Below are 26,637 nucleotides of genomic sequence, written 5' to 3'. Positions count from 1 at the left end.
AATCACCAGAAACTTTTCCAGATATCTATGAATCTATTAGAAATACTTATTTTTAACATCTTTCCAAATACTGAGATTGACCACATTTTAAACTGACAAGAGAGTCAAAGCCACCTACTAAAATACTAGAAACGTATTTTTTTATGATTTGGACCACTCTGTCCTTAGGAAGGCACATCTTAATTGTTAATGAGTTTTACAACAATGACTAGATCAGAAATGAAGCCATTTTCAGCACAGGCTGAATGAAATGAGTTCTGTGTTAATGATTATGAACAATTAATTAGGCTGCAAACGCTGTGGCTAATTATGAATTAAAGCTAGCTAAAGTTTTAAAAAAAATTGGAAACATTTACAGATGGAGGATGAGTTTCAGGACAAATGTTTGGTTTGTCACAAAAAAAACCATTCTGTTCATTTTAAGTTCAGCCTGCTTATCAGGCAGCTACATGTTTGCCTCCCAGTCTGACGGTCAGTGACCTTTTTATTTCATCAGTCCTAAGCGTTGACTGTGTCAGTATAAAGACAAAGTACAGAGAAGGTCTGAGGTTTAGAGAGGCTGAATGGCCATCTGTCAAAAGTTTGACCCGACTCATCCTCTTTATTATCTTAGAAAGTCTTTTAAAAAAAATCATTTCATTACTTTTGACTGAAGAAAAAGAATTCTCAAAATGCATCGATTTGTCATAAGAACTGCATTGCTCTTTTGCTGCACTGCAATGTGTGTTTCTGGTATGAGAAGAGAGTATTTTCTCAGGATAGAAGAGGTAACTTGGAACTATGCACCGAGCGGGATGAACCTTATTCAGAACCAAACACTCCAGGAGGATGAGTGAGTACACATCACACTTGGGTACCTGGACTTGAATGAAGTTGAACAGCACTACAAGTTAAATGCAAGGAGTTTAAGATTTGTCTTAAGGATAAAGATTGTAGTGTCTTCTTAAACTCATTTTTTTCTCTGTTAGATCTAACAAAAACATCTGTTTCCTGTCCTTCTATTGACGAAGTGCAGATACACTAGTCTGTATCATAAAGTCTTTTGTAACTAAAGAACACTAGTTCTAGAAGTCTTGACATTTAAGTTTAACTGGAAAAGATTTTCAGCATCTTGGTTTTAAAAAATATTTATATTTAGTGAAAGTGAGTCAAGAAAAGAGTGTAAAATACTTACGTACTGTAAAGCGTGTCAGATACATCGCATCAATGCACCCAATACTAGAAACATGCTGAAAGTCAGTTATAGCTTTTTCAAGAAAGAAATACCGAGTTATGATGAAAAAGGACTTTTACTACAAAATACTTTTTTGGAAAAAGATTGCCTTCTAGAATATTAATGTTTGCCAAAAATATAGACATGTTATAATTTTTAAAGTGAAAAAGTCTGCAAATCGTTATTTTCTTTTTTCTTAAAACATAGCAGCCTGATGTATGGATAAACAGGAGGCCAAAATGGTAAATGGTATATGCTTAGATAGAGCTTTAATACCTTCTTAGGAGGCCCAAAGTGCTTTACAGTCAGAGTCCTATTTACATACGTATACACACAATGATGGCAGCTCTGCTGCGAAAAACTGGTGCCAACCTATAACCACCACAAGCCATGTGGGGTTCAGTGTCTTGCCCAAAGACTCCTCAACACATGGGTGGGGCAAGGCGGGAACTGAACCTTCAGATCAGAGGTCCACCACTCTACCTCTGCATAACTGTTTTTTATGGTCTGTTTTTAGATTACAAAAGATGTAACTTAAAAATAATATAAAGTTAACGTTTTAACATAAAGTTTTCCACATATTTAAAGGGTGTATAGATACTTAAATGTATGTAACAAGAAAATAATTCCGAAACTGAAATTTAAGCTGGATGTCCAATCAGTAGTAACCTTAAAGAAGCATTTTCTGCAGCACCTGGTCTGAAAGCAGACCTCTTTTCTGATCCATATTTTAACTTTGACAATAAAATCAAAATTGTTTAAATATTTTTGTGTCAAGTTTAGCATAAATCCCTCTATTAAAAAAAATCCTCAAAAATAAAAATAAAAAAACGAAACAAGATTTGAAAATTCTTATGTCAAACTTGTTTTCCTTTTTTTTATAGAGAAGCGGCAGTCTTTTTGAAAAAGGGCCCTCAGCGAATCGGCTCCACCTACAAGAAAGCAGTTTACAAACAGTACAGTGACGCCACCTACAGAACAGAGGTGGTAAAACCAAACTGGTTGGGCTACCTAGGCCCAGTGCTGATGGCCGAGGAGGGGGACACAGTGATTGTCAATCTCAAAAACTCAGCATCCAGACCTTACAGTATTCACCCACACGGACTGAACTACAGTAAAGGCAGCGAGGGTGAGACTCAAACACATCAGGGTCTGGGCAGGGTGTAGACACTGGTATACATCCCTTTGTTTGTGTGGACATCTGCAGGAGCCCTATATCCAGATGGAACAAGTCATCTACTGAAACAAGACGACTCTGTGCCCCCTGGTAGAACTGTGATCTATGAGTGGACCCTCCCAGAATCTCACAGTCCAACAGCTGATGACAATAACTGCATGACCCGGTTCTACCACTCACATGTGAACGCAGTAAACGACATCAGCTCGGGACTCATAGGACCCCTTCTCATCTGTAAAAGAGGTATTTCTTTTGTCCACAAAGAAGCGCAAACACTGGATATCCTTTATATTACATTCAATTGGTGAACAACAGCAGAGAAAAAGAGGCTCCACCACAATAAGTATAGCACAAAATACTAATACACAACGTGAAAAAGAAACAGCTCAGAAATCTATGCATTTTTTGTTGGAGGCAGCACATGTAGCATATGCTTGACTTTTTAAATGAATGAAAGTAAAAATAATCCAACCATTCTTTAAAAAATATCACATTTTACTTAAAAGAGAATAAATCTTGGAAAAAATATTCAAATGACCAAAATACAAAGTCTGGTTATGGTAGTTGTACGTCATGCAAACCAGTTTATCTGTTTTAAGAAATAAATACAACAAAATAAAAAGAGTATTTTCTTGTTCTGTGTAGGAACTCTGGATGTACATGGAGACAGATCTGCAGACTACACCTACGCTTTACTGTTCATGGTGACAGATGAAAACTTCAGCTGGTATCTCGATGAAAACATCAGGACACACATCACCAACCCTGTTGGGAACCTGAAGCAAGATGAAGATTTCATCGAGAGCAATAAGATGCACGGTTTGTAGAGGAAGAACATCTTTTATTTTTTATCAACACCCAGATGCACTGATAACTTTGTGTATATATATTTCTATTTATTGCAGGAATAAATGGTTTTCTGTATGGCAATCTGCCTGGACTGAGCATGTGCCAAGGTAACAAGATTCAATGGCACATGATAGGTTTAGGCAATGAGGTAACATGATTAATAACACAATATTGGTTGAATTTATAGTTCACAAACTGTTGTAACAGCTGTAATAAAAAGTAATGTTACCAATGTTACAGGTGGACATGCATTCAGTTCATTTCCATGGTCAGATCCTGACGGTCCTGAAACACCACACAGACTCGGTCAGCCTGTTCCCGGCCTCTAGTTTTACAGCGGAAATGGTTGCAGACAATCCAGGACACTGGCTGCTGGCTTGCAACGTCAATGACCATCTAATGGGTGAGAGGGATTACATGTTGTTTCTCAACAAACACACAAACAAAAAAGTTAGTTATGCATGTAGATGTCATGCCTCTACTTTAAAATAACTGGGGATGTCTTTCTTTAATTGTTTTATTTTGTGCAACAGCTGGAATGCAGGCTCTATTTGAGATCAAGAAGTGCTTTCCCAATGTCCATAAGCCAAGGCCTCACGGTGAGCTCAGACAGTTCTTTATTGCTGCTGAAGAGGAGGTCTGGGACTACGCTCCTACAGTGCCAAGTGACGGGTGGGTTACTTTACACACACAAAAAATAAAGGTCATGTTTCTCTTGACACCCACACACTTATTTGCCCTTTTATTCCCCTCAGTGAGGCACAGACATTTGTGACCAAAGGTCAAAACCGCATTGGAAGCCGCTACAAGAAGGTTCGCTATGTGGAATACACTGACAACAGCTTCATGACAAAGATGCTACGCAGCCCAGAGGAGCAACATCTGGGAATTTTGGGTAATCCAAGCTGAACATTAAGCATATAAACTATCATTCATTACATCAAAGTCATCGAACTTGACTGCATCTCTTTCTATTTTAAGCTCCCGACTCACCGCTTCTTCCAAAGAATAACTTTTTTAGTTATTTTAACGTTTTTTAGTTTTTTAATCTGGCTTGCTTCGGCATCTAACTCTGATCTACTACTTCTAACCAAGACAAAGCTAAAAAATACAGGCTCAATACAAAAAGAACTAGAACAAACACCAAAATATTGTTCAAAAGAATCATAGAAATAGTATTTATCTAAAAGAAAATTTTGGTGACCACAAGATTTTTTTCACTGCACTGGATTGTATTTTAGAAGGACTAAAGCTGTCTACAAACTTTTTCATAAACACTGATGTTAAATAGACATTTTCTTGAAAAAGATGAGCAAAATTATTATGTAAAGTGTTGGAGTAATTTAATAACATTTATAATTGAAATCTTCATGACTTGTTCTTTTTGGCAACACGTTTTTGCCTATGAACCAAACCTTTAAAAATCTGTTTGCTTTTGGGTCACTTCTTCTCCTCTTGAACTCAACCAGGTCCAGTTCTGCGCGCTGAAGAAAAAGACACCATCCGCGTTGTTTTTAAGAACAAAGCCAGCCGGCCGTATTCAATACAGCCCCACGGAGTGCAGTACAGCATAGAACAGGACGGGACTCGCTACTTCAATGAGCTTGAAGGTTCATTTATTTCAAAAAACTGTTATTAAAGTAGAACATTCTAGTCCTTTTCTCAGCATCTTGTTTTAACTTTAAATTGTTCTTATCAGAGTCGTACACAGAAAAGAAACTGAGGGAGCTGAAAAAACAACCAAGTGAGTTTAAGTCTGGCTATAATACTGTTACTGAGATTCTATCTAAAAAAGTTTTAATGCAACTAGTCATACCATTGCATCTGCAGGGGTGGTGACTCCTCCACCAGCGGCTTTGGTCAGACCTGGGACAGTGTATACCTACGAGTGGACGGTGCCTGAGGGTGCGGGACCTGTGGAGGGAGAATCTGACTGTCTGACATACCTGTACTACTCTGCTGTCGACCCGGTCAAAGACACCAGCTCCGGTCTGGTGGGACCTCTTCTCATCTGTCGACCAAAATCTCTGAAGAAAGGAATACAGGTGAAAAAAGATGCAGTCAATATAATTTTCCTATAGCTTTTTAGAGAAAAAGAGAAAGCGTTTCCCTTTTAATCCTTCTCCATCGAGGTTTAATGAGTTTTAGAATTGCTTCACTGTTTTTCAAGGAGTTTTTTTTTTATTTCAACTGGAGTTAAAAAACTAGGCCCAACCTGGGTTCAAGCAAAATTATGTTTACTCAGAAAGTATACTGTTTTTGGCTGACATCTGCCTATCTTCTACTTGTGTTTTTTCAAAAATATATTACAATTACAAGGTCACTCTGACCTTTAAGATGCAATTTTACAAGATAGGAACACGTTTTTCAGGCATAGTAGAAAATTGGACCATGAACAGTCTTCAGGGCCAAGGGAAAGTGCAAATTGAATTAGAAAAGCCCAATGAAAAAAACTGCATAAACTTTAGCAGCTGTTTCTTTTTCTGTTATCTGATAATCATAGTACACTTTTGAAACCTCTTTTCAGCCTTTAAAACCAAGATAAGAAAACAGCTCAAAGCAATTCTCAGAATAAAAGGAAACGTTTTGTTTTCTCTTTTAAATGTCACACAGAAAAACTTCAACAAAGAGTTTCACCTCATGGCCACAGTGTTTGATGAGAACCTCAGCTGGTATCTTGATGACAACATTCAGACTTTTACCACTGCTCCCAAGACTGTCAAAAAAGAGGATGATGGCTTCATGGAGAGCAATAAGATGCACGGTGTGTCCAGCCTTGTGTTCCTCAGACACCTCTGCTTTAATTCAGTTCATTTAAACCTTATGTAAACAGTTTTGCCTTCTCTATCTTGATCCACTAAGAGCCACAGTTTTAACCTAAGGCTTTTCTTTTTAGTTGAAGTGTATTTATGTGTTTGACTGAACATAATAAGTAAGATCAATAGATCTGCTGTGATTTAGTCGGCTTCAGGAGAAGTCACGTTAGCATACTCATTAAGAAAAAAAGTCTAAATCAATGAATTCTATGTTTAGAGAAGATGAAAGCTTTTGAATTAAAAATGATAACATAAGAAAAGTTTTACAGAAATGAAAACAGTTGCAGTGTTTTAACGTCACAGCAAAATTCACTTTTATGCACATGTCTACTGAACATCCCCTCTGAATTATTCAGCCTTAATTGATATCAAATTTACTTGTTTTATACTCCTTTGTCTTTTCTTTTAGCAATCAATGGGTTTGTGTTTAAAAACTTACCTGGCCTGACAATGTGTAAAGGGGACAAAGTCTCTTGGCACCTGTCGGCGCTGGGATCAGAGACGGACATCATCAGCCTTTATTTCCAGGGCAACCGTTTCATCTACCGGCAGAACAGACGAGACACCATCAGCGTTTTCCCTCACATCTCACACACCGTCACTATGGAGCCAGACAGCATGGGTATGGATTTGCCTCTAACGTTCTACCAGGTCAAAATCCCAGGACCAGTAAAGTATGTGTATATATAAAGAAAAAAAATTGACAAACTAAATCCGAAATAAGAATACAAGCTTTTCATTGATTTAGAATAATAAATACAAATTTCATTCACTTTACAACATGAACAACAGCCATCTTTTACTATTTCAAAAATTATAATTAGAAATATTTTATCTATTGTCAAATATGGAAGGCTCTACTTTCCACCTGAACTCAGAGATTTCAATAGAAAATAATAACCACAATCAAAAGAAACAGTTTTACTGTAGGTAGGTACTGTAGTGATGGGTGATTCTACACTGTCCTGTAGCTCAACATGGGAATTCAGCAGGTTTAGAACATGGATGACTAGATATTATTTTAGTTTTCTAATTTAACAGTTGTATTAGAAATATTTTTTTCCAGCAAATTTGAACCATTTATTTACTTCCACTCTTTACAGTACTTGTGAGTGTTTAAACGTTTTCTAATCAGTGACTTGGTTCATTCAAACTGATTAGTTTATGTACATAGGTGTTAAAACAGGTGGAGTAGCCTGTGACAGAGTTTGTGGGTTTACCACACAGGTTCACATGGGCAGCAGCTCATTCACAGCAGCTCCCTTCAAGGCAATTTTTTTGTGTGTTTCAGGTCAGTTTGAAGTGGTGTCCGCCACACTGGACCATTATCGGAATGGTATGCGAGCCAACTACACTGTGGAGAAATGTAGTCTGTTTCAGCGCCAGAGTGAGGTGATGCTCCATTCAAAAACGTACTACATCGCTGCTGTGGAGATCGACTGGGACTACTCTCCAAACCGCACCTGGGAGGCAGAGATGTTCAGGGATCAAGGAATGAAGTATGAAACATCAAAACAAATATTGTGAAAATACAGCTCTGATGTCTTTATTTTTTCCTGTTCATGAATAAAAATTGTAAAAATGCCAGATGTCAAAATTGCCCACATCTTTGAACATTGCATATGAATTATTTTAAACGATATTTTTTCAAAACTCAGGTTAATCCAAACAGTCATGCTTCCAGAAGTGCAACATGGATTTCAATTTAATCCTCTGAAATGTTGTCATCTGTAACCCTTGTGCTATCCTATGACCCCACCCTTGACGTGTTCTCCCTACCATGACAAAGGTGGATAAAGGTGGAGAGGATTTCATGTAATCCATGAAAACCAGTGAAGATCACATATCATTGAAGATAAAAGGCTCAGCGCACTGTCTTGTGGGGTTTAGATGACCTCACTCCCAATGTCAAAGTGCCTAGGATAGTACAAGGGATAATCCAATCGATCCAATCCACAAGCTTCACAATAATAGTCCGTGTGGAGATGTGTTTGTCCTCAAAGTTTCTTTCTCAGAGTAATAATTGCATCGAATGTCAGTATTACTGTACACAGTAGAAAATGTGTAAACTTTCATTTAGTCAAATGTTTTCTTCATTTTAGTCCCGCCCCCGCTTTCGTTGATCCACAAGGAGGACTCATAGGTTCCCGTTACAAAAAGGTTGTATACCGACAGTACACCAACGAGAAGTTCACAAAACCAGTGGAAAGAACACCTGATATGGAGCACCTCGGCATCATGGGTAAACTGAAATTCAAATATAATCAGAAATTTACATGAACATGAAAAACATTGTTGTGCTTTAGTTGTTCTATTCTGATGTCACTGTTCACTGAAATACTTGCAACTCCTTCACTTAGGTCCGATGATTCATGCTAATATTGGGGACAAAGTGAAAATAGTTTTTAAGAATATGGCATCCAGACCTTATTCCATCCACGCCCATGGAATCAAGACAGAGTCGCCCAGTGTCCAAGAAACAAAAGCAGGTACATGAAGACGGTAGAACAAGAGTGACAAGAATTTCTTTTAAAATTAAAATTTGTTTTTTTGAAATTAACATCACTAGGCAACATGTCCCTTTGGACTTAATATGAGCTTTACAAGAGGTCACAACCTCATGAAATAAAAAATGTACTCCACTGAAAGATGCTTTTGGTGTTTTTAACATGATATTGTAGCATTATTCTCCCGATGGAGGAAGTACAAGAATTTAGGATTAAAACTGCATTTCTGAGTGTTGCTTTGTTCAAATCATGGTAAATCAGTAGCAGACAAAAATATACAGTTTAAAAAAGCTTGTTGTTGTTACATACAAGGGACAAGCAGTAGGCCACAAGCTCCCTTCTCTGCCCCCTTCTGATGCATCCACTTGTAGACGACTGGATCCACCGTTGTCTTTGTTTTCCTCGTCTGAGCTGGCATCTGGCTCAAAGTGCTCCAATTTTTGTTTGTTTGGCTCAAAGTGCTCCAACTTTTGTTGCACCGCTGATGTTACGTAGCGGTTGTGAGTGGCTGTAAGCTAGTGGCAGAGTGGGTAAACAACAAGGATGATGGGAAATGAGTGCAGGCTTGCTTCAGGTGAACAGTCCTGCCCGCAAATCAGAGTCAAATTTCTAATGAACCTCTGCTGCTCTGCAGAAACTCTGTTCTAGAAAAACGACCCAGGTTTTTTGATTTTGGCTGAAAGTGACATAATTATGAATAAAAGACCACTGGAAATGCTTAGAAAATAGATCAAAAGAGTGAGACTTTAAAGACTAAAGAGATGCTACAAACAACTAAAAGCATGAAATGCTTTGAGAACACATTGTTGTGTGGATGTACTGTATTCTTTGCCACTAGAGTCATCATAAAACTCTTTATGCCACAGGTGAAACCAACACATATACATGGTACATCAACAAGAACACAGGACCAACCACAGAGCAGGAAGAGTGTTCTGTGTCAGCGTACTACTCCACTGTAGATGTCACAAAGGTACAATGATTATTTTTTAGGGATAAACCAATAAACGCAGTTACCTCCTGACCAACAATCCTCTCCCTGTTTGATAGGACCTTTACAGTGGGCTGATTGGTCCACTGGTGATCTGCCGTCGAAGCTGGGCCAGGTGAGTAGTAACAAGCATATTCAAAGTTCCATGTTGTGCTTGGATTTTTGTCCCAAGGTGATCAACTTACAGGTTTTAAAAATCTTTTGCCTCCATACCTTTAACAGAACTATGATCTTTCTAGGTCCTTCGGACTAAAGAAGGAAGTGGAGGAGTTAGCACTGCTTTTCTTAGTTTTTGATGAAAATGAAAGTTGGTAGGTAAAATACAATAACGTATTTAAAAGAATGATTGTTGTCTAGACTTTATCAGGCTTCATCATGATATTGTTTTCACGTCAAGCATCGTCATTCACAAAAACTTTATTCACTGAATTTGCTTGCTATTTTCACATAAATGTGTTTCTGTTCAACAATTTAGAAAACAACAACTCAATAACTGTTGTATTATTATTAGGTATCTTGATGAAAACATTAGAAGATTCATCAGAAACCCTCGACCAAATATAAAGGACAATGAGGACTTTATTGAGAGCAATAAGATGCACGGTGAGATGAGCTCACACACCATTTTGAGCACATGGATATTTCCTTGAAACTCTGTGACCCAGACATCATATTTGGGTTTTTGAAAATGGATTCTTTACTGATGTTTCTGTCCAAAGGCTGAAGTTTAATGCCAAAAATAGTTGCCAATTGCTAAATTCACATTTTGTGTTTCTGTGTGTTTGTGTAGCCATTAATGGTTATGTGTATGGCAACCTGCATTTGTACATGGAGGCTGGTGACAAAGTGTATTGGTACCTGATGGCAATGGGCAATGAGGTGGACTTGCACACTGTTCATTGGCATGGTCACAGTGTGGAATATAAGGTAAACTATTTTAAAATTGATTTCCAGCTCATGGATGGTTGAGCTCATTAAACATAGTAGAAAAAAAACACAATTTTGCAAAAACTACTCAAATATTTTGCCTATTTCCGCAGCTTGGAGGAAACCGCCATCGTATTGATTCATACGAATTGTTTCCAGCCACATTTCAGGTGAAAACAAAACGTATATAACTTACATTTTGGTTCAAATGTTTACTTAAAATCAGCTAAAAGTAGGTTGTGTCTCAAAAATAAATGAAAGTCAAGAAGTAAGAAGTGATGTTTGTCATCTTTTTGTGGTGCAGACGGTAAAAATGCGACCTCAGTATCCTGGTACCTGGCTGGTCCACTGCCATGTTACCGACCACATTAAAGCTGGAATGGAAGCCCTGTACACTGTCACTGAAAAAGGTCAGAATTGTGGAGGAAGTTACACTGAAATAGAAAAACAACTGAAATAACCGCCTTCCTATTTCTCTTTAACAGCACAACGAAGTGGAATGTTTGGCTGAATCAACGATCAAGGCAGAAGACAAAAATATTGCCCTTGTCTTTACTCATAAGAAAGTGGAAAACTAGACTCAAAATTATCAAAATTCAAAGGTAATTGATATTTTTTAATATCTACAAGTATGTTTTCAGAGCACATAAAAAAAATACATTGAAATGTTAACCTGTAAAATCTTTGCAATTTGTTCATGTATGTTGAATTTACAAATAAAGATTTTGTTTCCTTCTGAATTTGTAGATTGTTTTGTTTGTCTGTTTGTAAATGTATTTTGGACAGTACATAGAAAACAATAAAAGCAACAAAAGAAAACAACAGAACATTTTAAATTAGAAACGAAAATAAATTACACCAATATATAGTTTGAAATGGAATAGGAAGAAGTTAAAAGAAATCGTGTCTTTTAGAGACGTGATTATATTTTTACCTAAAAGAAGTAATAAATTCTTTCAGGAATTTGTAAGATTAGATTTTTGAGATAACTGTGTTTTTTTTTCTGATAGTCTGCTTTGCTTGGATAGGTATGAATGCTTTCAAATTGCAACAAGTTAAAGGTACAGTATTTGATCAATATGTATGGATTTTGCGGTGTAATAAAGTGTTTCTTTTTTTGTAGATTTTTTTCCTGAAACTACTGTTTCCTCTTTAGGTCCTAGCACCAAGCCCCAACAGCTATTAGCAGATAAATGTGTGTTTTGGTGTCCAATTCTTTGCTGATAGAACGTGCACACACAGAAGATAAGTTAACATCTGTGGCTGCAGCTCAAGTGGCAGTAATGCAGCTGAGGATGACTGCTCTGTAGTGTGTGACGAGGATGAGTCCAGCAGTTTTTTTCCCCCTGCCTCTTGTGTTCTTTTTTTGTATCTAGAACAAGACGTTTCTGTTCTCTCCTCTTGCTTTTATGCTGTGCTGACGTTTGAATGTTTTGTTCTTTGAGGAACAAATTAACAAATAAAAATAGCTCAAAAGTCTTCTGACAAAATTAAAGAGGAAAAAAAAAACCTTACAACAAATAATTTTATATCCCTTCTTTTTAAATACTGCTGTTTGAGTCTTTAAGTAACACTGCAGTTACCAAAAGCAACACTCTGCTCTTAGTGCTGTCTAATGTTATTGCGGCAAACGTACACTATTGTTTTAATTATTTATCTATTACTTGTAGGTACCTTTTGCTACTCAGAGAGAAAATCTGGAAAACATTCATTCTTATAAGGAATTCTGTCCTTCAAAAATCAGTGTTGTTGTATTTTGGAGGTTTTGTGTTTATATTTTGAACACAAAGAACATATCATTTCAAGGTCTAAGGTTCAGGTCTTCTTTAGAAAAGTGTTTTTTCATTACTTTGATTCTTGACTGTCATTTTTTTTAGATAAAAGTTTAACTTATATACCTGCTTCATCCTGAGTGGTATAGGGCAAAGGCAGGGTTCACTATAGACAGGTCACCTCGAGAATCATTCACATATATATATTTAAGCTTTTTGCAAAAGCTAAGTAAAGTTGCAATTTTTACAGGTCAGACATCACTGAAATCAATGAATAATACATACAGTAGATAATAAAGATAAAGGTTTTCAATAATTTTATTAAAATATCTACAAATCTTCTAAATAACAATTAAAATTTACTGTATGCCTGTAACTGGGAGTTTTTTATTGGATTTAGGAAGTTTCTCAGCTTTGACCAGTGAATTTACCTCTAACTTTTTTTCTTGCTGTTTAATTATTTTAAAGAAGGTTGCTCAGTGAAGGTAATCATTCCCTTTACAAAGTTGTTAGATTGTTCAGTTCAAAATGCCAACAATTTACAAATGCTTGAAGATGTTCTGTTATTGTGCTAATTCAGCATACTTATCAGTAAACTGTCTATTTGGCACATACTTTTGTAGTCAGAGGCATATTTAATTCCTGCGTGCGGTCTGTTAACTGGGTATATATAAAAATTGACTGAGGTTGAGGCTGCATTGCTACCATAATCTTGATGATCAGTTGAGGAGAAGTAAAAGAAGAAAAGAAAAACATATGCTCTTTTGCATCACTTTTCTCAGACTTAATAAGCAACTGCCCAGATTTTTTCAAAATGCACAGGTTCTGTGTGAGAACTGTGTTATTGTTCCTTTCCTCAACCATCTGTGTTCCTGCCATAAAAAGAGAGCATTTTATACAGATAGAAGAGGTGCACTGGAACTACGCACCCAGTGGGATGAATCTTATTCAAAATCGAACCATCGATGAGGATGAGTAAGTACAGATTTTGAAATTTAACACATCATCTGAAAAAAGCAAGGTGGTTTTAAATTTGTGTGTGTGCATTCTTTGCAGTCTTTTGTGTTTTTACAATTTTAAAGAACAATTTCTAATATTGACCAAACTTTTAATTTAAAAAACCCTTTCCTATACTTTCCCAGTACTTAACCCACTTCAGACACAAACTCTTCACCAATTTGGCTTTGAAGTTCACGCATCCACTCAGTTACTTTACTTTGTAAAATCCGTTTTTTAATATTGCATGGTAATGATTTTCTACTAGTCCTATATTCCTTAAACGATCCGATCAAGAAAGAAAAACAAATGAATGAATTCTCCTTTGGTGAGTTATACACAATGTTTTTGAAAAAACAATTTAAATATGTGCTCTACCCTTTGGTTGAGCAGGCATTTACCGTAATAGGACATATTAGTTGTGTAGTGTAAAATCAATAAGGTTAAGGGTGAAAGTCTGTTTCCATATAAAAGAAGTGTTTATATGATCAAGATGTTCGACTTCATGTATGATTGTGATGGCATATTTTTGAAATTGAAGAGAGAATGTAGTCAGCTCTTATCATTCGTATCTCAAATGTCAATGCAGTAAGTCAAGCCCGGTAAAATTAACAAGTAATTTACAATTTTATTTTAGTATATACTTAGATCGTAATTGAGATGTATTTTGAAAGTTTGTATGTGCCTGATGTGTAGATTTCAGCTCAGTTTTTCATCTACATTTAGTTGCATGAGTTGATTTAATGTTACGCTCTCGATTGTGACATGATTTGGTTGTCTACCGGCCTGCATACTTAACATTACTTGTGAAAATATGATAATTAGTATTGGCATTTTAAGATGTGTTTCAACCGAATCTGTTTAAGGGAAAATATAAACTCCTTCATTCTGTTAATACATATATCTGTTGCTTTACGCATGCTAGTTTTTATTAGATATCTTGCAATCTCCACATATTTGATATCAGATCTCACTCTTTCAACAGACTGATTTGCTCATGAAACTTTATTTTATTCATAATTTTTAATTGTTGCACGCTGGAGTAGTGGTTAGCACTAACAAGGACCTGGCTTAGATCTCAGCTGGAACCTTTTATGTGTGGAGTTTGCATGCCGTACCCGCTCACCAGGGGTTTTCTCCGGGGCACTCCAGCTTCCTTCCACACTCCAAAAACTTCCTTCATAGGTTAATTGGTGTCTTCAAATTGCCCCTAGGTGTGCATGTGTGTGAGTATGTTACTCTGCAAAAGACTGGTGACCTTTCCAGGGTGTAGCACACGTTCACCCAACAGTAGCTGGGTTGGCTCCAGCAGCAGCCAACTTTCATCCTTTTATCTTTAGAAGTTAAATGGATGGATGTTAAATCAAATTTGTATTCTCATTCAGAATAGCGGTGACCACGAAAACACAACAAAACACTTACTACTTGTTTGTGTCTGCTGGGGTTTTCTTACAGAGAGGCCTCAATTTTTCTGAAAAGAGGTCCCCAAAGAATTGGTGCGGTCTACAAGAAAGCTATCTACAAGGAGTACACTGACGCCACCTACTGTAAAGAGATGTTAAAGCCTGATTGGCTTGGTTACATGGGCCCATTGTTGATGGCTGAGGAGGGAGACACAGTTGTAATCCATCTGAAAAATTTAGCATCCAGACCTTACACTGTCCACCCGCATGGACTGGCTTACACCAAAGGCAAAGAGGGTGAGACTTGAACAAATTATATCAACGTCAGGACATGTTTAAAAGGAGGATAGAAACATGCTATTGTTTTGTTTGAACCCCTGCAGGAGCCTTGTATCCAGATGGAACCGGCCCGATGCTGAAGGAGGATGATGCAGTGCCTCCTGGAAAAGTCTTTAGCTACGAGTGGATCCTTACAAAAACCCACAGTCCAACAAGTGATGACAGTAACTGTGTGACCAGGCTTTATCACTCTCATTTGAACACAGTAAAGGACATCAACTCAGGATTAGTTGGACCTCTCATTATCTGTAAAAAAGGTACATTTTCAACCCTATCATATACCAATGCATTTTTAGATTTTTTTTTTTTTTTTTGTAAACCTTATTCTAAAGATTAACATTGTAGATTAACAGTGTTTATTCCTGAATTCAGACTATGAAAAATCATGTTTTTTGCAGTTTTTTTTTTATCATAAAACAAGTTTAATGCCGTGCTGTTTCAAATAAAAACACAACAAAACAGAAGAAAGCATTTTTTGTTTGTTTATCATGAGTTTTAAAAAAACAACAAGCTTAAAAAAATCTGTACCTTTGGAAGAAGAAATGCTCTGCTATAAGGAAAATTGCCGTAACCCTTGTGCTATCCTAGGCACTTTATTATGGTAGGGAGAACACGTCAATGTAAGGGTGGGGTCATCTAAGATAGCACAAGGGAAAAAATATATAAAACAAATGTTGCCAAAGCCAAAAGAGATTTCAAAGTACTGTTATTTACTACAATGGTTTTACAATTGTGATAAAGATGTCATTTTCTGCCCTTTGCAGGAACTCTGGATGCATGTGGTGACAAATATGCAAACCAAGCCTTCACTGTGATGTTCCTGGTGTCAGATGAAAACATGAGCTGGTACATTGACGACAACATAAAAAAATTTGTCTCAGATCCTACTGAGGGCTTGAAAGACGATCCGAATTTTATCGAGAGTAATAAAATGCACGGTGAGTTTGGAAGGAAAACATGACTTTTATTGTTGTATTATAGTCTTTGATTGACTAATAGTGTTTTATTTATTAATTACAGCTATCAATGGTTTTATGTATGGTAACCTACCCGGACTAAACATGTGCCAAGGCAACAGGGTAAACTGGTACACTATTGGCTTCGGCAATGAGGTAACTTCTTATTTTTATGAAACGATAAAAAGTAACAACTCAATTATTTTTTGTAAAAATAAAAGAAAATCGAAATTTTTACCAAGGGCTTACCTATGTTTATTTCACATGTACATGGCAGCAAAAAAAGTATTAACATCGTCTATCATGATGATTGAATTGGTAATATTTTCGTCTACAGGTGGACATGCATTCAGTTCATTTCCACGGTCAGATCCTGACTGCTCTGAACCACCACACAGACACGATCAGTCTGTTCCCGGCCTATAGCGTCACAGCCAAAATGGTTGCACAAAGCCCTGGACTCTGGCTGCTGGCCTGCAACGTCAATGATCATTTCGTAGGTGAGAGTGTTTACTCCTGTTTTAAGATGAGACTGCTCAGTCCAAAATATCAAATGATGTGTTAACTCCTATTTGTTTTTTTGTTTTTTTACTTTTCAATAGCTGGAATGCAGGCTTTCTTTAAGATCTTCAATTGTTATCCTAATGTTCATGAGACAAAGCCAGCCTACAAACTGAGAGAATACTTCATCGCTGCTCAGGAGCAAGTCTGGAACTATGCTCCTAATTTTCCAAAGGAAAGGTTCGTTCAAGAAAAAAAAGAAAAAAAGGAAAAACAAATCACACTTTTCTGTTAGGAAAAATGCTCATGTTTCTCCTTGGTGACTGTGTGATTTTTGTGCGGACAGTGAGGCACAGACATTTGTGAGCAACGGTCCAGACCGCATAGGAAGCAGCTACAAGAAGGTTCGCTATGTGGAATACACCGACAGCAGCTTTAGAAAGAAGATGCAATGGAGCTCGGAACAGGAACACCTAGGAATTTTGGGTAATTCTAATTTAGCTAAAGTGCTACAAACATTCATCTTCTTCGCACCTGCTTCCACAATGACTCATGTCATGCGTTTGTCAGAACTGTTCTGTAATTTTGTTTTCCATGTTCCTTCCATCTACTTTCACTACCTCAAGCTTAGTTTACCTACTTGCACCCTCAGATATTCCCTTCCTTTCTACGTGTAATTGCATTTGTTGATCTTCAGTAACTGCTCAAACTGTTCCTTATAAAACAGGGTTTTTGTTTTCTCTTGACCCAATGATTTTTTGAAAGTTTTGAATTGTTAGAATTACACTACTTCTAATGGTAAACCAACCAACCAAGAGGGTCTACCCCTGAATAGAAGAATCTTTTAGTTTAAAAAAACATTGCAACCTATACAAGAGCCCCACGATAAAAGAAGAGCTTATATAAGGCAAATTTGCAGCACAGTGGCCAAACTGATTTTAGTTTTTTTAATTCATTTGTTTCTGTAGCTTTTAGATGTGAAAAAATAAAACAATAAAAATGCTAACATCCAAGTTTTACATTATTTTTAATCAGAAAAATTATTATCTAGTGGCAGGATCAACAAACAGTATTTTGATATTTAATGTTACTTTATTCAAAACTGCACAACTTCATTAATCTAAGCTTGATCCAGGAATATGAGCTAATGACTAATCTATTTTAACCTGCTCTAATTCTTCACAAACAATTTAGACATTTTCTCTTTTCATCTCATGGGTTTCATATCTTTCATTTTTAGGATTTTCATGATCCTGTCTCATTTTTTCCTCTTTTTCTTGGACCTCTTAAGGTCCTGTTCTGCGAGCTGAGGAGGGAGACATCATCAGGGTTGTGTTCAAAAACAAAGCCAGCCGGCCGTACTCGATTCAGGCCCATGGGGTGCAGTACACAATAGATCAGGACGGAACACTCTACAACAACAGATATAAAGGTTTGTAATACTTCAAGCACACCAGAGAGAACAGGGTTTTGTTCTAAATTCAGCAACTTCCTCCCTCAGTTATTCTGTTTTTTCTTTTTGTGCTCACACACAGCAAGCCAATTGTAGAGGTTAAGGAAGAAAAAGAGAATGAGGTTGAAATTTGTGTGAGTCAGTTAGCCAACTTTCCAGGTTTGTAAATAGAAGCACAGACAAGCATTTCAATTCAAACACTACAAAAACTAACTGGCTCAAATGCTTCCCATTACCATCATGGGTGTGCACATAGAGGTTGCTTACCACTACAGATACTCGAGGAAACACTTGAACAGTGGGATGGACTATCTAACACCAATGCTGTGTAAAAACAGGGCTGAGAAGGCTTTGTTTTCTGAAGAAACTCAGATCCTTTACTGCAGAGAGATGCTAGAACTTTTTTATCAGTCTGTGATGGTGGGTGCAATTTCCAGTGCAGTGTAGGGAGGCAGCAATAATGCCAGGAATGCAAACAAAATGAACAAAATCATCCATGAGACTGAACAATTAATTGGACTTCCACTGGACAGACTGGAGACAGCAAAGACTGAAAAATCACGGAAAAAACCCATCCCACCCGCAACAAGCGCATTTTCAGAAGCAGGAAAAACATTCTCCAAAAGACTTTTACCATCACACAATGCAGGGACTAAGCTTTAGACAACCGTTATCTGCAGAAATTTAAATGGAACCATCACAATGTACAGTGTTGAAACTGTACTTGTCTAAACTTTTGATTTCAGGGAACGGGACTCCAATGCCAGCTTCTTTTGTCAGACCTAGGACAGTGCACACCTACGAGTGGACGGTGCCACACGGTGCAGGACCTGTGAAGGGAGAATCTGACTGTCTGACATACCTGTACTACTCTGCTGTCGACTCAGTTAAGGACACCAGCTCCGGTCTGGTGGGACCTCTTCTTATCTGTCGGCCTGGATCTCTGGAAAGAGGGATGCAGGTAAAAGAAGTAATTCACTAAGATGTGAAAAACAGTTTGTCTTTTTATGCTATTTTTAACATTACAAATTTTATCCACATTTAATAGGGTTTCTTTATTGCCTTATTGCATATTATTTGAATAAAATGATGATTAGACATTTGTTAAAGTTTTATGTTAATGAAATCTGTGATCTGAGAAATTCTCTTGCAAATTGTGGCTGGAAGATTGGAGCAAATGTGGTAACATGTAATGAATATAGAGGTCCACAAGATGGCAACAAAACATTTTTTTTTATAAAAGTTAATGCTATATTACATGTAAATACATGTGAGATCCTTTTTTGGATCTCTCTGATATAGCCAGTCAAAAATTAGCTGAGTCGCACAAAGATATATTAACATATTACCTCCTGTTTCATCTCCTCTGTCCTACAGAAAAAATATAACAAAGAGTTTCACCTCATGGCCACAGTGTTTGATGAGAACCTCAGCTGGTATCTTGATGACAACATTCAGACTTTCACCACATCTCCTCGGACAGTTAACAAGGAAGATGAAAGTTTCATGATGAGCAATAAGATGCACGGTGTGTGCAGTCTCTCATTCATCAAACAATCTTTTTCAAATATTCTTTTTGACCCAATATTTCAATCAGATTAAACATGAATCCAATTTCTTTTCACATCTTTGTCTTTTCTTTTAGCAATCAATGGGTTTGTGTTTAACAACTTACCTGGCCTAAGGATGTGTAAAGGGGACAAAGTCTCTTGGCACCTGTCGGCGCTGGGATCAGAGACGGACATCATCAGCCTTTATTTCCAGGGCAACCGTTTCATCTACCGGCAGAACAGACAAGACACCATCAGCGTTTTCCCTCACATCTCACACACCGTCACCATGGAGCCGGACAGCATAGGTATGGATCTGACTCTTTATCTTAGTGTTATCATAACAAAGAACAGAAACAGAATTTGGTAATGCTACTCCTACCTTTTGTCAAGAAAATACATCAGGTCAGTTTATTTATTGTACAATTTTAGGCTATTATTTCACCAAGACCACCTCAGGGCTGCTAGAAAGAAAGAAAAAAAAAGTGTAAAAAGCTGTTTTATATAATGAAATAACAGTTTTATTAGCTGGAGAACCAAAAACCCAATTTAAGGGTAGAGGAAGGAAAAACTGCTTACCGGTACTAAAACCAAAACAAACAAAAAAAGAACAAGAATAATATTAAAAAGAAAACAACAAAAAATAAAAATCAGGATGAATTACAAACTAAATCCAATAAAAAATATGACAGATGAGACAAGGATCTGGCGGAAGTAAAAGAAAAACTAAAAAAATAAGATCCTAGCAGGGTTTGTCAGTGGAATTAAATATAAGAGACAGCATACAAAAAAGCAAGGGATATTCACCAAATAGATCTAAAAACTTACAAAAATCAAATTTCTTTTTTTTACAAATAGACTACACACAAAAATAATATTCAACAAAAATAGTATAAGTAAATGAAGAAAAAGACAAAATAGACATATAGAGACTTATATTTAATGAAATTTCATTAATTTGGTTTGGGTTTTTTTGGTTTGAAATGGTTTATTTCAAGCAATCAAATAAGAATAATACACAAAAACAATACAATCATCAGTTATACGTTCATACAATGGTGAATCAAACTTAGGATAATTAGACATATTTATAAATATTGCTTGAAAGGGAGTGGAAGGAACCAAACTTATATAATCCCATCCCAGTTCTACCATAACCATTTTATTACATGATTTATCTTTTAATGTGAAATTTAACAAAACTCTTTCATTTTTGTTTTGTTTTAACATGTTTTCTGAGATTAAACTTGGAAAATAAATTCAGTTTACAAAGACACTATTTTCTCCCAGGTTTGCTTGATGTTTAATTGCATTATAATCAAGCTAATAAAAGACTTTCTTGTATTAATTATTCAGATTTAAACTAGCTAGGTTGACTTATAGAGCCAATAACCAACTTTGTCTTCAAATGGTCAAACATTCAAAAAAAGGTTTAGGATTCTTTAGACATGTTGATTATGAGATTTCATAAACTCAGAGTGGTTAAAGTGCAACTCACCCAGATAATTACAGACATTTGCTTTTCTGTGTCTCAGGCCAGTTTGAAGTGGTGTCTGCCACATTGGACCACTATCGCTATGGGATGCGAGCCAACTACATTGTGGAGGGGAGTCATTCGTATCGGCGCCACAACAATGGGATAATTCACTCAAGAAAATACTTCATTGCTGCTGTAGAAACAGAATGGGACTTCTCTCCAAGCCGTGCCTTTGAAGCAGAAATGTACAAGGGTGCAAATAAGTATGACTTTTAAAACTAGTGAAAATACAGCTTTGAGTTTTTATTGAACTAATGTTAGTCAGTAAAATTTGTAAGTGTTGAATCAGAAGCCTAAACCATATTTGTTGCCAGAAATAGCAAATGCGAACAAGAAAGTTATATAAATTAAAATCTACTGATAAATGGGGATGTATTTGCTAATAAAGAAAAAGATTTGGCTTGAAATATTTCAGATTTTATTATTCAAATGAGCCATTTTAACTTTATTTTACTATTTTATTTTTCATTATGTTACTTTTATAACTTTCATTTAATATTAATGTTATTTAGCTTTACATGAAACGTCTATTTAAATTTATTGCTATGCATTTACATCAATAATAACACCTAGACAAACTTTTGTAATTACATTTATTGTTGATATTTATTGTTTAAATAGAAATGTAGTTATGACATTAAGTGTATGTTTACAAATATATTTCTGTATTTACACCTAAATTTAACATTTCGATGCATTTTTAAATTGAAATTTACACTTATAGTTAACATATATATTATTTGCATTTAGCTTTTGACTCAGCATTATTTTACCCAAAATATTTATTACCTTCACTTGACTTCAAATGTTTATACCAGGAAAATATTTGTCTGTAGTATAACTCCATGATTTGTTAATGGAAGTATACCATTTTAAAAAGCTTGATGTTAACAAATCTTTTTTTTTTATAGTCCTGCCATAATCTTTGTGGATCGACAAACTGGATTCATAGGATCCCGTTACAAAAAGGTTGTTTACCGGCAGTTTACCGATTGCACGTTTACTAAAGAAGTGAAACGAGGAGATGATATGAAGCATCTTGGCATCATGGGTAAGCTGGGAGAATAGAAGTAATATTTCGAGACTTTAGCATTCTTTTGATCATGACACCAAAATCTACCACATGTACATTTTCAAGACATATTGTTGTTGTTTAAATATTAAAACATTTCTCTTCCATTTAGGTCCAATAATTAATGCTTTTGTTGGTGAAAAAGTTGAAATTGTTTTTAAGAATATGGCATCCAGACCATATTCTATCCATGCACATGGAGTCAAGACAGATTACCCCCATGTATATGAAACAAAACCAGGTACATGCACAAAATGAGGATAAATTGACAGGAATGACAGGAAAGTCAAAGTTTAAAGCTTCTCCTAAAACTCCATTGCAGGTGAAATTCATTCATACACCTGGTACATTACCAAAAATACAGGACCGACCCCTAAACAGGAGCCATGCATTGCTTCAGCGTACTACTCCACTGTTGATGTCACAAAGGTATAGTGATTCTATTAGGAGGTTACACTCAAAAACTTCTAAACTTTCTAATCAGTTATCCTCTCTGCCTTTTAGGACCTCAACAGTGGACTGATTGGTCCACTGGTTATCTGCCGTGGCTGGAATAGGTGAGTGTTTCAGCATCTACATGTGTCAGGGATTATGTAGCAGCTTTTCTTAAAAGATTATGGAATTATGTGCTTGCCATGTTAAAATGTAAGGATTTTTTTTAAAAGAAGCATCATTTTACAAATCATGTTGTTTCAGGATTTTTCGACTAAAGAAAGACGTGAAAGAGTTTGCAACACTGTTCTTCATCTTTGATGAGAACGACAGCTGGTAAGTGGAATGCTGGTAAAAGAATCTTAAGTTTGAAATCAAATATAAAATGTTTCTTTTAATTCCACAGGCTTTAAAAATAAAGTTGTTGTGCTAAAATGCTTTAATCAAACCCTTGAGGCTATTTAAAGCTTTTTTCTAAAAAAGTGTTGCTTGTTTCACTTATAGGTATCTGGATGATAACATCAGAATCTACATCAGAAACCCTCAACCAAACTTAAAAAGTGATGCAAACTTTTTGGAAAGCAACAAAATGCATGGTGAGATTAACTCAATTTCAAAACCTTTCCAGATTAATCATCCAAGTTTTCGTCAGGAATTGGTGGCAAAGGACCCAAAATGCAGGAAACTCAAATGTTTACCAAAACTTAGGGATGGCCCGTTTGACACGGATGCTCCGGCACTTGTTTCACCTTGGTGAAGATACAACTGAGATACAAGAGAAACAAAAAGTGTGGTAAAACAGATGACAGGAAAATCAGACCCTTATATACACCTGGGATAATTACTTAAATTAAGACAGCTGTGATTAATTAACAAATGACACCAGATGACACTGTGCAGATAAAACAAAAGACATGACAGAAATGAAGAAAGCATGGCAGCAACTGAACAAAGCAAACAAAAGTTCCTAATCCTCACACCTATAACATTTATTCTGACTAAATTCTATAATTGAAGAAAAAACCCAGTGTTTTTAAAATTGCCATATACGTCTTTTAAAAAGCAACTGTCCATCCAAAAACTGTCTTTCTTTTGTTATAGTTTGTATATGTATACTTTGTTATGTTATAGTATATATATATATATATATATATATATATATATATATATATATATATATATATATATATATATATATTTGTTTTTTTTAAATCAAATTTAGATCTTGATTTCTCTCTTTAAAAGTTTATTCTTTGACATAGATTTACATATTTAGTAGATTTAAAGCACAACTAATCTTGATTTCATACTCACAAACTTAAATGATTTTGATGTCCTTGATTGTGAAGTAAGTGAAGTGATTGCTCTTTCTGTTTCATACAGAACAATGAAGTTGTCCTTAATAATAATGTACCTTTTATGTTTGTCTTTGTGTAGCCATCAATGGTTATGTTTACGGTAACCTTCACTTGTGCATGGAAGTTGGTGATGAGGTTTACTGGCATATCATGGCAATGGGCAACATAGTGGACATACACACAGTACACTGGCATGGCCACAGTGTTGAATATAAGGTAAATCACAGTAATTTTACACCATGTAAACATATTTTTTATGAAAAGAGAAAAAATAATTTGTTTAAATAAAATATGTTAACATTCTGCAGTTGGGAGGAAATCACTACCGCACTGATGTCTATGAGCTGGTTCCAGCCACGTTTCAGGTAAAAGTGAAAAAAGTTTAATGTTGGCTACTTTGATTTTTCAATCAATTTCACGTGTTTATTAGACATTAAAATAAAATGGGCATGACAGATTGATCAAAAATAAAGTTAATATAATGTGTTCATGGATCTAATCTTTTGGTGCAGACGACGAAGATGCATCCTGTGTATCCCGGTTCTTGGCTGTTCCACTGTCACGTCCACGACCACATTAAAGCTGGAATGGAAGCCATATATACCGTCCTTGAAAAACGCAAGGGTCCACCAAAATACTGAGATGACAACTAAAAATGATGTGAAGCCAAACCCATCTTTTTTTTCTCTTTTACATCTAGTAAACTGCTTATACTTATATAGTGCTTTACTTTCTGCTTTGAAGGCCCAAAGTGTTTCGTAACATGTCCTTAAATACACACGTACATGTACCTACTTCGATTTGTTTTTTTATTTTAACTGCAAAACACATTGTGACAAAGTTTTCACTCTTGTTTAATTTCATAAGTGAAGCTATATATATATATATATATATATATATATATATATATATATATATATATATATATATATATCGGTAAATATAATGTTCAATCAATATATTCGGAAAAGGAAAGGGAAAGGGCCTGAATGACCTTTTTTTATTATTTTTTTTGTTTTTGTATATGCTGTTTTTCAGATATTTAAATTGTTTCCTACTGTTCTAATCTTTCTAATTTTCTAGTCACTGTGCTGCTTTTTCCTTTTTCCTATATGTATGTCAACCAGTGCTGTATGCGATGGAGATGTCAATTTCCATGCGGGAACCTCCCAAATGGATAAATAAAGTTATCTATCTATCTATCTATCTATCTATCTATCTATCTATCTATCTATCTATCTATCTATCTATCTATCTATCTATCTATCTATCTATCTATCTATCTATCTATCTATCTATCTATCTATCTATCTATCTATCTATCTATTAAACTACTCTAAATGCTTTTGAACCCGTGTTTTCTTTTTTGAAGATAATTAAGATAGATAAAATAATTTAAAATGGTAAAAGAAGAACTTTCAACATTTCATTTATATAAGGCTAATGCCCATAAATATGGGATGGGTCAATTAACACAAAAATTTGGGTAAACACAAAAGCATCAAATCAACCTTATGCTTAGGGGATAAAGGCCAAATTGACTCCCTTACAAAGGTGTGGATGGAACTTACATTATTACTAAGAAAGTTGGGAAAAACAAACAGGATGGTGGAAGAACATTAAAAAATGTTTTTGGTTTGCTTCATTTGAAAACCATTGGTAAATGTGCTTAACAATCATATGTACTCTATACAAAAAAATTATGGGCCAAATGCACCTGAGCGGGGGATTGACTAGCACCAATGCTGTGAGTTTTTTGGTTGTCCAGGCCTTTGGAGGATCAGTTTAAGGTGCATCTTGAGGAGAGCACAGGTGTGTCTTACAGTTCCCTTGAGGCTCTTTAAGTGTATTGTGTAGCACTATAAAGCATTTGTTAGTGTAATGTAAGTTGCACTCATGACGGTTAATGCTGTTGTAGAATGCCTTTACATCACAGTGTAGTTATTAGTAATACATTAGTCAAAATTGCCTATACAACTGAATATTGGCTGTCTGCAACTGAAAATGAGCAAGGCTAAAAGGAGCATGCAAGAAACATGCCTAAATCCCGTAAACAACATTGGCTTCTTGTGCACATTGCAGCATGTGGGGGGATTCATTCTTACTTTACCCTTTATAAGTGTTCGCAACATGATCCATTCTTTACAGCATCCTTTTAAAAAAATGAGCAGATACATTTTTGGTCCATGGGCTCACTGAGCGGTCAACAAAGTTGATATTTCATGTGGGCCACCTGTGTGCCCTGCACAGGTTTGCCCATTTTTCACCTGCAGACATTCCACATCCACCGGTAAGGCCAGTTGTGAAACAATCCAGCACATAACTGCAGGGTTTAAGGTGCTGGCAGGGAAAGCATACATGGAGCGCCACAAACCAATGGGCTGGAATAATATACAGAAACACGTGTGCATAATGTGTACTGGAAAGCCCAAAATCAAAATGGGAAACAACTCTGAAGGTGGTCTAGAATGAGTGGATACAGAACAAAGGAAAGACGTTGTGGTGGATGTGGCAGTGCCAAGCGATGGGAACATCAGGAAGAAAGAACATGAGAAACTGGAGAAATACCAGGGACTCAGAGAAGAACTGGAGAAAGCATTTAAAGTGAAGGTGACAGTGGTACCTGTGGTAATTGGAGCACTCGGGGCTCAGACCTCTGAAAGTATGATTGAGCCTCAACGTTGCTTCAAAAATAAAGGTCAAAAAACACACCAATTGCCTTCTCAAGCAAAGCTGATGATGATAGTCTCTTTGCATGGTTACCCAACACTCATCAGTGAAGATGACT

General features: G+C 36.1%; 2 protein-coding genes across 2 annotated transcripts; both read left to right on the top strand.

The window, feature by feature from the left end:
- Nucleotides 1-521: 521 nt before the first annotated feature.
- On the top strand, nucleotides 522-11,220 carry LOC101171566 (ceruloplasmin). Its single transcript, XM_011474179.3, has 24 exons — nucleotides 522-832; nucleotides 2,098-2,342; nucleotides 2,421-2,633; nucleotides 3,036-3,209; nucleotides 3,296-3,387; nucleotides 3,480-3,642; nucleotides 3,773-3,911; nucleotides 3,995-4,134; nucleotides 4,709-4,849; nucleotides 4,939-4,983; nucleotides 5,070-5,284; nucleotides 5,853-6,003; nucleotides 6,465-6,677; nucleotides 7,347-7,554; nucleotides 8,158-8,297; nucleotides 8,416-8,544; nucleotides 9,429-9,535; nucleotides 9,613-9,668; nucleotides 9,793-9,864; nucleotides 10,065-10,156; nucleotides 10,344-10,480; nucleotides 10,594-10,650; nucleotides 10,785-10,890; nucleotides 10,966-11,220. The coding sequence occupies exons 1-24, from the start codon at nucleotides 672-674 to the stop codon at nucleotides 10,989-10,991; spliced, it is 3,222 nt and encodes a 1,073-aa protein (XP_011472481.1). The 5' UTR covers nucleotides 522-671; the 3' UTR covers nucleotides 10,992-11,220.
- Nucleotides 11,221-12,941: 1,721 nt separating this feature from the next.
- LOC105353959 (ceruloplasmin-like) lies at nucleotides 12,942-24,643 on the top strand. Its single transcript, XM_023954350.2, has 22 exons — nucleotides 12,942-13,227; nucleotides 14,704-14,948; nucleotides 15,035-15,247; nucleotides 15,755-15,928; nucleotides 16,011-16,102; nucleotides 16,284-16,446; nucleotides 16,549-16,687; nucleotides 16,794-16,933; nucleotides 17,739-17,879; nucleotides 18,647-18,861; nucleotides 19,278-19,428; nucleotides 19,546-19,758; nucleotides 20,986-21,190; nucleotides 21,899-22,038; nucleotides 22,172-22,300; nucleotides 22,382-22,488; nucleotides 22,564-22,616; nucleotides 22,756-22,827; nucleotides 22,996-23,087; nucleotides 23,929-24,065; nucleotides 24,158-24,214; nucleotides 24,362-24,643. The coding sequence occupies exons 1-22, from the start codon at nucleotides 13,067-13,069 to the stop codon at nucleotides 24,488-24,490; spliced, it is 3,168 nt and encodes a 1,055-aa protein (XP_023810118.1). The 5' UTR covers nucleotides 12,942-13,066; the 3' UTR covers nucleotides 24,491-24,643.
- Nucleotides 24,644-26,637: the final 1,994 nt, after the last annotated feature.

The sequence above is a fragment of the Oryzias latipes genome, chromosome 4 (genome assembly GCF_053564925.1).
Source record: "Oryzias latipes strain Hd-rR chromosome 4, Olatipes_Hd-rR_3.1".
NCBI classification, from domain to species: Eukaryota; Metazoa; Chordata; class Actinopteri; order Beloniformes; family Adrianichthyidae; genus Oryzias; species Oryzias latipes.
Note: the sequence above shows the minus strand (reverse complement) of the source record. Positions and strands in the feature narration are given on the sequence as shown.